Below are 13,238 nucleotides of genomic sequence, written 5' to 3' on the forward strand. Positions count from 1 at the left end.
CATTTGATCCCATTCACAGTATCCAGACAGTAACGTGGTTTCAACAAAAATGGCGCAACTGAAAGATGAACCACAGCATTATGGTGGCATAAACTTTCGTGGACTGCAGTCAACTTATTCAGTTGGATGGACTGTTATTTTGAGCTACAGCTTTCTCTGTGTGTGTGTGTGTACTCACACACATAACGGGACTGGAGGGACAGAATAATATTTGCATGCAACTGATAAAAGTGGACCACTGTATAGTCTATAATCCACGAAAGTTTACGCCATAATACATTGGTTCGTTTTTAAGCTGCCACAAGATTCTTCGCTGATTTTAAGAGATGGGTATAAAGAGAAATTTGAGAAGAGCTGCAGAAATCGACCTGCAGAAATGCCAGCTTTTTCCTCACCCAGTAAGCGCGCCGTGTCTTCTCTTTCTGTCAAAGGAACTGGTCCCTTCATTGTACACGTCAATGTCATCGAGGGACCTCATAGGTTTACATCTTATCTTTCTGTCCACTACTATACCTTCCAAGAGAGGATACAATTCCATGTACCTGAAGATGAGGACTCTAGTTCACGAAAGCCCAGTATGAATATGTTAGTGCCACGAGAATCTTTGCTGGGGGTTTTCGCTGCTTGGGTTGCTATCCCACGCCTTGGTTGCAAACCCTGTTGCATAGGACTGCACTGCCCATTGCATGTTGTACCGGTGGCTGCCAGTCGACGTTCGCTTCTCTTCCTTAGGCTTGAATACAACCGAAGAATCCGTTATTGTCTGGAGTGGGAGGGAGGTTGAGCATGGAAGATCCGCGGACCCACCTCGCAAGGGAGGAGGAATCGGCTGGTATGGGATGCTGAGCTGCCATCGAACTTAATGGATCCACCACCAGTCCAGAACAAGGACCCCGATCGAAAAAAGACGGACCCTAACTTCGGTTAATTACGTCTTTGTAGTCCTTATAATACTTACTTGGGAGTAAGTCCCATTGTACATAGGTATTTACTGTATAGGATTGCGCTACTGAGTGAAATCCACACCAATTTTCAAGCGATGGGGTGGGAGAAAGGAATCAGTCTCCTTAAACTAGGAAACTGGTTGAGATTATACCTGTCTTTTCAACCCGTTTAAGTGTCTTGTGATTCACATTTTAAAGCTACCGGTTGTCTCCAAAACACACCACGGCTTCTCTCTCATAATATCCTTCCTTCTATGTACTCGGACAAATGACCACTGAATTCAGTGGAAGTGACTCCTGAGTAAGTGTGCACAGGATTGCAACCCGATAGTTTCTCCTCCACTCCACTTCGGGTTGTGGGGGGTTACATATTCAAGGTTTTATTGGTGCTTTCATTGGCAATTTGTCGACTTCTGCCGGCCCCAAGTTGAGTGGAAATGGATGGGCAGCTCTCGCCTCAAGAAGGCTGCAACAATCTCCCCTCCATTAACTCTATAAGCCGCTTCTTAAACTCCCATAAAACAGGTCATTGGGAAATCGCGTAATATGCTGCGAAGTGTCTCTGGCTGTCCTCTAATGAAATCTGAAATGCTCAGGAATCAGCGAGCGCGCCTTTTCGCCATTTAGCCAATTTCCCTCGGCCTGATCGCCTCGGCGAACTTGGTGGAGATCAAAGCATCCTTCCGGCCGGCGTTTTCTCTTTGCATTAAGGCTTCGGAGTGAAGCCCCGCAACCATCGCCAAAGTTTGACTTGAAAGTCTTCCGTTTTGGCCCAGAAGCATCCAGAGGAGTTTTAAGCCTTTGTGCCTTGAACTAATTGCCAATTTGACAAAATCCACTGCTTGCTTGCTTTTAAAAGAAAAGCTCCTAGAACCAACTTTGCTGTTTACTTTGAAATAAGGCTGAAATCCTAAATGACTGGGGGAACAAGGCGTCCCACTGAATTCACTGAGGATCCTTAGGCTACAGTCCTAGGCACACCTCCCTGGGCATTACTACCAAAGGAAACTCGCATAGGATCGGGCAGTTAGGATTGCGCTGCAGGAAGCTTCAGTTTCAACAGGACTCTCCTCCAGAGGTTTGCAATCATAGGCGCATTTCCCCGGAACTGAATTTCACAGGATCGTGCCGCAAGTCTGCCTCACTCTTCCAACCAAAATCACTTCTGCACAATGTTGACCAAGTCCCACTGAGTTCAATGACACTTTCGCGCTCTGAGTGTGGATTGCATCCTGACTTGGCTCTCGGGTTCCCAGTATCGCTTTACAGAGGATTTAAAGCAAAGCAATGTGGGGGGAGTCTTCAAGGACATGTGCAATGTCACCAAATGTATAGAATCAGCTCCCCCCTCCCTTTTTTAAATGCACCTGAAATAGGAAACAGACGTAAGTGGCTGGGGTGTAAGTCGTAAGAAGAGCAGGTGGTGTCTGCAGCAAGAGTTGCGCTCCTTTTTAAAAGAAAGCTCTCTGTTCCACTGTAATCTTCCTCCTCCCATTCACGCTACAAACTCGCTTCTCAAACTACTATCAATACATTATACGACCATTCCATGCAAGCTTATTCGGAGTCTCAGGGCTGTTCAGTGAGACTTATTTCGCAACAAACGTGTTTATGGGTGCAGAGAAGGATATTGCTATACACGTTTACTCGAAAGTAAATCGCACTGAACTTTATGGGACAATGTGTATAGGACTGCAGTCAGAGGTACTCAGGCATGAGTAGCACAGAAGTACTACCAAATGACAAGTGGAGCACTGGCATTTTGGACGACCGGGAAGTAAATTCAATTCATACTTATAGTAGGAGGGGATAAATATACAAACAAGCACGCACACAGAGAAAGCGCAAGTGCGATCGTGACCTCGTTTAAAAATTAGAAATCAAGGGTTTAAAATACTAAAACCAGCTTCATATTATGCAGGGAAGAGCTGCTGCAAGGCGGCTTTTTGAAGTTACATAGTTGGGGTTATGGCAGCAAAAAGTTATCGCTACATTTACACAGTATTCTGTGTTCAGTGGACACGCCAGAGCCGCTAACTGAGCAAGCCAACCCGATCCTATGCGGTTTAATAGCGAAGCAAATCCCTCGGAGCTCAGACGAGCTTTCTTCCATGTTAAGAATGGATCGTAAGACCAGAGCTTTCTACGTATGTATGGGTCGTTAAGGCGCGCTTCTCAAAACTATGAAGCGAAGAACATGAAGCAAGAGTTAGAAGCGCCTTCCATTAGGGTCCATGGGAGCCAATGCTCAGAGCAGAGCGCAGGAGAGGAGAGCTGCGCAGGAGCTGGGCTCTAGGTTGAAACCCTAGAAAAGGCGAGCTCGTTGCCTCCAGTAGCGCAGCCGAGGCAGAAGCCCAGAGCCCCACTCAGCTGAAGGAGCAGAACGGGCCCCAAACCAAGCAGGGCTCCTGGCTAACATCTTTTGAACTAATAAAACATAAATCTCAAGGCAGGGTGGTCGTGGTGGTAGGCTGGACCACTAAGCCTAGCGTCTAACATTTCCTAACTGCTCCCCTGGAAAAAGAGACTCTTCTGGAGGAAGCACCTGACAGTCGCAGCGGCAGGAGCTCTGCCTTGGACACCTGCGAGGGCTTACAGAGGCTCAAAGCGAACAAAACGAGAATGGAAGATGAAGGACGAGTGAAAATGGGAACCAAACGGATGTAATGCTGGGTCCTATACGGGAGATAACGGTTGTTGTGTTGAAACAAAGTTGGCCCACCAAGACGCAGAGGTAATCGGACTTTTTTTTTTAGGGCTGCGAACTGGAAACTTGTAACCTGCGCCCAAGCACTTGCTGTTTTTGCCTGTCGACTGAATCTGGTGATGGAGGGGGACGAAGAAGAAGAATAGCCGGCAGCTCTGGAGTCCCTATGAAATGAACGAAACGCACACGCGCTTCTTGCTAAGCAAGCTCCCCTCCTTTCTCTGCCTTCTTCCCCCCCCCCCCAGGCGGTGGAAGGGGGAGAGCTTCTCCCCTGAAAGGGCTCCCAAATAGGAAGCCCGAGGAGCCTCAGATGCGCGTCGATTTCCAGGCATCACGTGTTAAATAGTTGCTATAAATCCCCACACCCGCAGTAGAGGGGGCGGGGGAGAGATCCAGGGGAGGTCTAGAGAGAAGGAAAGGGGGGTTGGTTGATGGTGGTTTGTTTTTTTAAAAGACCAGCCCTCTCCAGAGCCCCCCTTTGTTCCGCTCTCAGACTTAAGCACCTTCCGGGCTCGCCCAGGGGCTTTTGCAGAGGCGACTCGGCCCCAGGAGGACCGGCTCCGCAGAGCGCACGAAGAGAGCGCACAGAGCCAGAGAGCGCCACCGGGAGTCACAGCCAGCCAGCCCGCGCGCCTCCGATCCTCAACCATGTCTCGCTCGTTCTATGTGGATTCGCTCATCATCAAGGACCCGGCTCGGCCGGCTCCCTCGTTGCCGGATCACCACCACCCGCCCCCCGGGCAGGACTTCCTCATCCCGCTGGGCGTGCCGTCGCCGCTGGTCATGTCGGTGGCGGGCGGGCCGGCGTGCCCGTCGCGCAAGAGCGGCGCTTTCTGCGTGTGCCCGCTGTGTGTCAGCTCGCACCTGCACGCCTCTTCCCGGGCGGGCGCGGCAGGAGGAGCCGGAGGAGGAGGAGGAGGAGGAGCGGGCGCCGCTGCCGCCATCCCGCTCCTCAAGGGCCACTTCCCTCCCGCTGCGGCCGGCGAGGGCCAGTATTGCCCCCGCCTGAGCCATGCCCAGCAGCAGCCAGCCCCGCAGCAGCAGCAGCAAGCCGGCTCGGTGGCCTCCGCGGCGGCCGCAGCAGTGGCAGCAGCGCACGCCCTGGGCCACCCACCTGTCTGCGCAGCGGCCGCCTACAGCATGAGCGACCCCCGGCGATTCCACTGCCTCGGCATGGGTAGGAGCTTCCTCCGCCGCGTCCCGCCTTTGGGGGACTGGGAGGTGGGGATGGGGATCCAGGGGGCAGCGGGGGGGTTGCAAGGATAGCTGGGACAGGTCCAGTAACAGGTTGGCTCTCCAGGTAAGGCAGAGTCCAAAGGCGGTCCTTCTGCAGCCCTTCGTTTCCGGAGTGGCTCCGGATCGTGTTCGCACCGGTTGGTGCCGAAAGAGTTAAGCGGGGAGAGGAGACCCCTCTGGGGGTTGCACCTGTGTGAGCCCCCAACCTGAAGGAGCTGTAATCAGTTCAGCCGGCAGAGCATGAGATCTTTGCTCTCAAGGTCGTAGGTTCGAGCCCCACGTTGAGCAAAAGATTTCTGCATTGCAGGGGGTTCGGATGGATGACCCTCGGGATCCCTTCCAACCCTACAATTCTATGATTCTCTGGAGTCTTTCCGTTTGCTCCGACGGGGTTGTGCCATAAACCAGCTCCAGCACCGTCCGTCGTCCTGTCACTTGCCTACTCTGACAAGGGACATTTGATTCCGCTCCCTGCCGGGTTTCCAAGAGTGAGCCCCACTGACTTCCCAAAGCATCTTCAAATCCTTCCAAGGCAACCCTCGCCCCCTCCGACTCCCAAGGAGAGCAAGGACCTCCTTAAACGCCCCCCTGACTTCGTGGGGATCAGCCCATCATCAAGAGCCCTAGGCTCTTAAACTCACTAAACCTCTTCCCCTCCAGGGGACCTTCAGTGGGGAAATTCAGAAGCTAAGAAGTGCGAGGACTGGCGCGTTAGTTTAGCGGGCTTCTTTTTTCCATCTTCCCTAGACGCGAAGGTGAGAAGTTGTTAAAGTGAGATCTGGATACTGTAGGTAATGTTGTGAGGCGGCGGTGCAGGAAGGACACTAAAGTATTTCCGCACCCTGTAGACTGCAGTCCTCCGTTTCCTCCTGGCCAGATTTGACGTGAGTGGGATTATCTCGCAGAAAGCAATTTGGGGATTGGTATTCCACTTAATTGAGGATAAGTGGTCAGAAAGATGCGAGGATGGAGCTGCATGGCTCGCAGAGAACAGGTGCAGAGGCCGGGCTGGCTCCGACTCAGAGCGACCCGAAGAGAGCCAGATGCGTGTCTTTGATTCTGAATGGAGCAGAGCTCGTGTATGTCACAGGCTAAACCAGAATCAAGCTACAGGGTGCATCTCTTCTTCTGAGAATAGCGGCAAACCCCAAGCCATTATGTCGCGAGTAGTCCCATTGGCTTGAGGATCCCAGTCTGAGCCTACACCTTCAGACCGGATCCAACGTTAAGTTCAGTGAAATGTGCCTTTTTCGGAGCAATAGGCTCGACGGATACGAATTGCACATTCAGTCTTAGAATGGACAGCTTTCTCAGAGACACGGATGTAAAGGATGGATCTGACCCACGTTGCGATCCTTAGCAACCTCAACCAATCAAGGCTTGCAGCCAGTCAATGAAAAGAGGCAGTAGCTCGAGAAAGATCCTATTCTGATCTTAGCTGCGCACCAGAGTTCAACAAGACTGCTCTGAGAATCTCAGTCTGCACTTGCAATCCAGGATCAGGACACAGGGCTACTTTGAGAAGAATTTAGGTGCATGCAGCTCATTGGGACTGGCTTCTGCAATCCGCATAGATGATCCGGATCAATGCAGGCATAATCTGGAAGCTCTGAACGGTTCCTTCTAACTGGAGTTAATAATACCGAAGTTAGAATGAAGAGTTTGAAAGGTATCCTTCTGTGCGCGCCTTTCCTTCGAGCAGACACTTTGTTTCTCGAGTGCTTGTCAACGGTGTAAAAGAATTAAAAATGCTGTAAAGGTCTGCTGCTAAGAAGGGTATAAAAGAGTTCTTCCCTCTCGGATAAAACGAAGCAAGGACTGAAGAGGTGTAGAACTGTAACCCCTGATTTCCAGCTAGGGAGACTCGAAAAGAAGTAGGCTTTTCTCTCTGAAAGCTTGGAGCCAGAGGAAGTCTAACAGCTGAAAGCAGGACTCAGCTATGGGCAATGCAGCAATTTGATTTTCATTTAAGAACAGTTGGAGCAGATAGTTACTACTTACCATTGAGTAACTACTACTTTCAGAAGAAGAAATTAGGATAGGAGGACTTCCAGTCCAGAGGCGTGGCTTAAAGGCAGCCTTAACCCCTGACACTTCCTTAGAGTAAAATAATAACGTGATATCAGTCAACCGCGGGGTGTGCAAGCTTCTGGAGTTTCAGTTTCACCTGGCAAAGGTGAAGAGGAAAGGCTACATTGGCTTCCACCTGGTTTAGCTGCTTGGGCAGAAATAAATTGCCACACATAGTGCTAGAACTCTGAGCCTTCCAGCAGAATGGATGGACTGTCGTTCCATCACAGGGTCATTCTGCACAGGTGCCTGATAAATTTGTGGAATTTGCTGGTGATGACCTTTGGTTAAGATGGCTTGAAAAGGGGGATGAGACTGAGTCACGGAAGACAGCTCTGTCGGTGGCTACTGGTCTTCATGGCTGCCTATGCCACTTCAAGGATCAGAGGCTCCAAGCCTATGAACACCAGTCTCTATGGTACAAAAATGGGGGGGGGGTATTTTCCTCATGCACTGCTGCAGTTTGCAGGCTTCCCATAGTCAACTGTGGAAAATCGGGTGCTGGTCTTGATGGTCTTCTGGTATGATCCATACCTTACATTATTATGTTCTGATGTCTCCTGTTTTTTGGGGATCAAACTAGTCACTGTTCGGTGCCCCCAGCGCTTCTAGTTAAAGACCTCGTGTTTCATTTTCCTAAAACGAGTGACTCCAAATTCTCAGCGGATTGCTGGGGGGGCCACCCTACTTGTGGCTATTCAAGGCCAAGCGAAAGGCTCCCTCTGTGTTCCCACTTGGTTCTTTATTCCAGGACTCAGCCCGGGTTTTGGAAACATATTCCAGGGCTCAGGCCCAGCATTTTAGCATTTCCTTTCTGTCGGTTGCTAACTGGGTCTTTTTGTGCATGTGTGTTCTCCACCTCCCCCCCCCCCCCCCGCAGGAGGCTCGGATGCCAGCCAGTTGCAAAACGGCAAGCGGATGCGCACGGCCTTCACCAGCACGCAGCTGTTGGAGCTGGAGAGAGAGTTCTCGTCCAACATGTACCTGTCCCGGCTGCGTAGGATCGAGATCGCCACGTACCTCAACCTGTCCGAGAAGCAGGTGAAGATCTGGTTCCAGAACCGGAGGGTGAAGCACAAGAAGGAAGGCAAAGGGACCCAGAGGAATCCGCACGGCGGCTGCAGCTGCACCGGCAACCCGGGACGTTACTCCAGGTCCGAGGACGAAGAGTCGCTCTCGCCGGCCTCGGCTAACGAAGACAAGGTCTCCCCTTTATGAAAAGGCTCCCCTTGGACTTCTTGACGGGCGATCGCAGGCAGAGGCAGCCAAGTTGAGCCGGCGGGGCCTTCTGCAAAGAAGAACAGACTCCTAAGGGCTCTGTCCACGGGCCTAGTGCTAGATTTTGTTGAATGTAAATGAACGTTCAGTTGAAACGATATTTATAATGTAACACAAACAGCTGCAAGGCTGTTCCCCGCCCTCCACTCCAAGTTAACACACAGTTCTGCCTGCCCCTCTTAAGGGGGTGGGAGAGGAGAATCTCCTTTTCTCTTTCTTCCTCCCCACAAATATCAGTTCCTTCTTCCTTCCAGGGTTTGTGGGGAAAAGTTTAGAAACTGGAATTGGGGAAAAAAATACTGTCTGAGACTCTCTTTTTTTTTGGTACAGATCTTTATATGAAATGGAAAATAATAATAATAATAATCCGAATTATAGTTGTTCGGTGCTCTCCTTTGTATGTGAATAGTTTTATATTAAATTTATATTTATATTTATTTAAATAAAGGAGTTCAGACAAGAAGTGCGGTGGCTTTCACTTTTTAAAGGATTTCCCCCCCCTCCCCACCCTCTCTTTTGCCAGCATTGAACCTGAAGCTTTTGTTTCTATAGAAAGGTAAAGGGACCCCTGGCTGTTAGGTCCAGTCACGGACGACTCTGGGGTTGCGGCGCTCATCTTGCTTTACAGGCCGAGGGGGAATTGTTTCTGGAGAGTGAGAAAGGGACCATTCAAGCCATCTTAGTCTGTCGCAGCAAAAGCAAGGAAGAGTCTTGTGCCACCTTAAAGAGTATCCATTGCATAATGGCATAAGTTCCTGTGGGTTACTTCATCAGATGTGCAAAGCTTTGGCCCAAGTGGGGAAACTACATGTAAAATGTTGTGTATTTTTGTGAGGGTTGTGAACAGTGTCAGAGGGAGATGCAAAATGCCATGAAAATGCCATATAGTATTTCTAAACTCATGGTACATGCCTTTCTAATCAGAGTCCCTCTCCAGGATTGGGGGTGGACAGTGTATGTGTTTCTGAAGAGGAAAATGTATCCTTTTCACTTTCCTCTCCCTCAATTCCTTCCTGTAATAATAATAATAATAATAATAATTTATTATTTATACCCCGCCCATCTGGCTGGGCCTCCCCAGCCACTCTGGGCGGCTTCCATAGAAACCAAAAATACAGTAAAATATCACACGTTAAAAACTTCCCTGAACAGGGCTGCCTTAAGATGTCTTCTGAATGTCAGGTAGTTGTTTATCGCTTTGACATCTGCTGGAAGGGCGTTCCACAGGGCGGGCGCCACTACCGAGAAGGCCCTCTGCCTGGTTCCCTGTAGCTTTGCTTCTCGCAATGAGGGAACCGCCAGAAGGCCCTCGGCACTGGACCTCAGTGTCCGGGCAGAACGATGGCGGTGGAGACGCTCCTTCAGGTATACTGGACCGAGGCCGTTTAGGGCTTTAAAGGTCAGCACCAGCACTTTGAATTGTGCTCGGAAATGTACTGGGAGCCAATGTAGGTCTTTCAAGACCGGTGTTATATGGTCTCGGCGGCCGCCCCCAGTCACCAGTATAATGTGGCAAGGTTTGTTTTTTAAAAAAAAAAATACAAGAAGTGCAATTTTTCTCCTCTCGTTCTGAGATGATTACTACATTCTCACACACTTGATTTTATGTGCTGTGTGGAAGCTCGGAATACACAGATCTGTGTGGGGTTGGGGCACCAATTACCACTGCAGGGTTGTGTTGTTGCTTTAAAGAACTGGTGTTTCCCTTTGCTCTTGGTGGAGAATGAAGCAAGCAGCCTTGCAAAAGTTTTTCTTCAGTTGCATGAAGCAGCTTGAGGAATGATAGCCAACCAAACAAGCTGTCTCCTCTTGCCCTTCTCCCTGTGTCCATTAAGGTGAGCAGTCAGAGCCATATGGGAGCTGCTTTTCTATAGCCTGATCCCACATGGCTAAGAGATGCATCGGAAAGAGACAACCTACATAAGAATTTCCCTATTTCTCTGTACTTGAAATCTATAGTTGTGCAGCAGACACAGGCAGTACCATATAGGGAAACTATTATTGCCCTCCATTGTACATTTTGCAGTATTCTGCTTAGAATTCAAGCTTTCTACTCATCCTAGTCATCTTGGTATTTGAAGAGAGTTGAACTTCATCTCCTCTTTTCTACATCCCCCACCTTCACCCCCTACTTCCAGGCTACTTCCAGGATAAGCAGGTCAATTCCCTTTCCTGAACTCAGTTTCCCTTTTCTAATCATTGCATTGCTCACCTGCTCTTCCCCATTTTGAAGGTCCTGGAAGCTCACAGTTCCTGGCTAGAATGTTGTGTATGTATGTTTCAATTTCCTTTTCAAATTACAAACTACTGGGTGGTATTCAACCAAGCGTTACTCAGAGTAGACTCATTGAAATTAACAACTGTATGTTAGTCATCTGAGTTTACTCTGAGTAGGGACTAGCACTGAATACTATCTAACATCTTCTGGCTACTTACAGAATCCACCAGCTATAGAGAAAACCATGGCTTTATTTAGGATTTTGCTCCCAAATTGATAGGGATGGGACCACTCAGGTTTGGTATTGGGATATAGCAATACAGGACACAGGTTGCATTCCCTGCCCCAATCCTAATCTCCACCTTCATTCTAGGCTGTTGGGAGCTTAAGCAGACCAATTCTGCCTCGCCCCACCACCTTTCCAGCTGACTCTCTAAGCATTGTGTAGAATTATAAGCATTTTCAAATGCACTGTAAATGAGAGGCGCCATGGTAGCTCTGCAGTGCCCAGTGTTTATATTGTGGCCTAAGGCTGGTTTGGGTTTCCATCCGGAAATCACCTGTGCAAGGTGCTCCTGGGGTTACCACAAAAATCAAGTTGCTTAAATTCCTCCTCAGGATAACAACCCAACCCCCAACCAAAATCAATTGGTTGGTTCCAGTAGAACATACCTTGTGAATAGCATGATGTCATGTTGCATTATTAAAGCTATCCAATCTATCTAATTTCCTTTTTCTTTTGTACTCTCTTATGAATTCTGACCAAATTGAATGGGTTGAGAAGGAGGAGCACTAAAGTGCTTCATACACATTGGTGCTAAAGGGTTTCATCAATGCCCATGGGTTTGGAATGAAAATTGTCTCTGCACGAAGCAGTACTGGCTTGCACTGCTGAGACATTAGGTTCCTTTCTTTTAGCCCCTGTATTGCATGTGCTTGCCACACATTTGCTTCCAACCAGGCTTGCGGCTGACCCAAGTCAAGGAAATAGGCCTCACCTTCTCCCAACATCTCATTCCCTACATTCTATCTGTCACCAGGGACACTAGTTGAGAAGACTTCAGTGTCTGACCAGATCTGCTTCTGGAGCTTTAGTCAAAGATTGGGATAGGATACTATCCAACTAGTTTTTGTGAATTGCCAGTTTGAGCAGCACGCGAATGCTGATGGCATAGACATCACTCTTCTCCCCCTCTACCTATATTTTGCCTGTGGGCTGCCAATCCAAAAGCCACTTGGAATTCCACAGAAGGCCAGTCTTTCGTTAGGGGGGCAGAACCTCTGATTTGTATTGATTTTTATTCATTTTTACTTATGGGGGGGGCAGCTGCCCCCCTGCCCCCCCCACCAATGCCCATGGTGGGGCCACAGGAAGAAGACAAGGTTGAAAGAAGGCTATGGTCAGAAAAAGGTGTGGGAATGTTCAGGGAGGCAGGAGAGGATATATTGTCTAATTATATCCTTCCCAACTTGTGTTAACAAGTTCTACAATTTAGCAGAGTAACATTCCCCTTTTTTAAACTTTCACAGCGGATAACGTCTTATGCCAGGCATAAGCCTCTAAAATAAGTTTCCTGGTAAATCCCCTTTATTTCCTCTTAAAAGAATAGACACAACACAGTCTTATATAAAAGTATAAAATAGTTTACTCACACACATTCTGTTCACAGATGGATCCCAGAAGGCAGACTTAATTTACAAAATATATACACCTGGAATCTATCCCATAAGGAGATAGTTCCTTTGTCCTCCCTTGGCTGGGCATCTCAGGCTAAGGAGATGTTGATTCTTCGAGGAATGGAGTCACCTGAGCAGGTGAGGGCATGCTCACCTCTGGTCACATGTAGAGTAAGTTTATCCCAGCCCAAGAGGAAACAGGAAGTTCCGACTGGCTGGTCCAGACATCCCATTTTAATGTCAACTCTAGGAATGTTGTATTTGATTGCTCTGTGTTTTACACCCCACAAAAGGTTGGAAAATACTGATTTAATTTGTGCTGACCTTCCCTCAAGTGTTAGACTGATACTCTTCAAGTTGTTCCTTCTTTCATCTGTACCATGGGAGAAAACACATATTTGTTTGCTTCTCCTGCTGAGAACAAAGAGCAAGCATGGCTCTTTGCATCTCCACCTTAGGTAGATAGGTCTTTCCTATCAGTTATTAAATAAACTTAACTTTCTTATTTTCCAAATTCAGAGTCTTGGTGTGATTATACCCAGGGTAAAGTGTGCTCCTCCAGCAGGGATCCAGTATTCAGTTCAGCTTGTGTGTGTGTGTGTGTGTGTGTATTGACACCAAAGACCATCATGTATAAGGACAAACTTTATGAAGTTTCCTCCTGGAAACAAAAATACAACTAAAGAGCTCGTTCTTTGAGGTTACCTTTGATGCAAACACCTCTCTTGTGAAGATAATTTATTCTGGTACAAAATCTTTGTACCTCACCCCTTCTGCACTTGAATACCCTCAAGTTTAAAGACAATAGAATTTGCTTGGAAGTAAATGAGATTAAGGGACACGGGTGGCGCTGTGGTCTAAACCACAGAGCTTAGGGCTTGCTGATCGGAAGATCAGCAGTTCGAATCCCCACGATGGGGTGAGCTCCCATTGCTCGGTCCCTGCTCCTGCCAACCTAGCAGTTCGAAAGCACATCAAAGTACAAGTAGATAAATAGGTACCGCTCCAGCGGGAAGGTAAACAGTGTTTCCGTGCTCTGCTCTGGTTCGCCAGAAGCAGCTTAGTCATGCTGGCCACATGACCAGGAAGCTGTACACTGGCTCCCTCG

The 13,238-nt window shown here is 48.6% G+C and overlaps 1 protein-coding gene across 1 annotated transcript; it reads left to right on the plus strand.

The window, feature by feature from the left end:
- The first annotated feature begins 4,052 nt into the window (after positions 1–4,052).
- On the plus strand, positions 4,053–8,698 carry GSX2 (GS homeobox 2). Its single transcript, XM_028744396.2, has 2 exons — positions 4,053–4,828; positions 7,838–8,698. The coding sequence occupies exons 1-2, from the start codon at positions 4,300–4,302 to the stop codon at positions 8,173–8,175; spliced, it is 867 nt and encodes a 288-aa protein (XP_028600229.2). The 5' UTR covers positions 4,053–4,299; the 3' UTR covers positions 8,176–8,698.
- The last annotated feature ends 4,540 nt before the right edge of the window (positions 8,699–13,238 follow it).

The sequence above is a fragment of the Podarcis muralis genome, chromosome 9 (genome assembly GCF_964188315.1).
Source record: "Podarcis muralis chromosome 9, rPodMur119.hap1.1, whole genome shotgun sequence".
Classification (NCBI taxonomy): Eukaryota; Metazoa; Chordata; class Lepidosauria; order Squamata; family Lacertidae; genus Podarcis; species Podarcis muralis.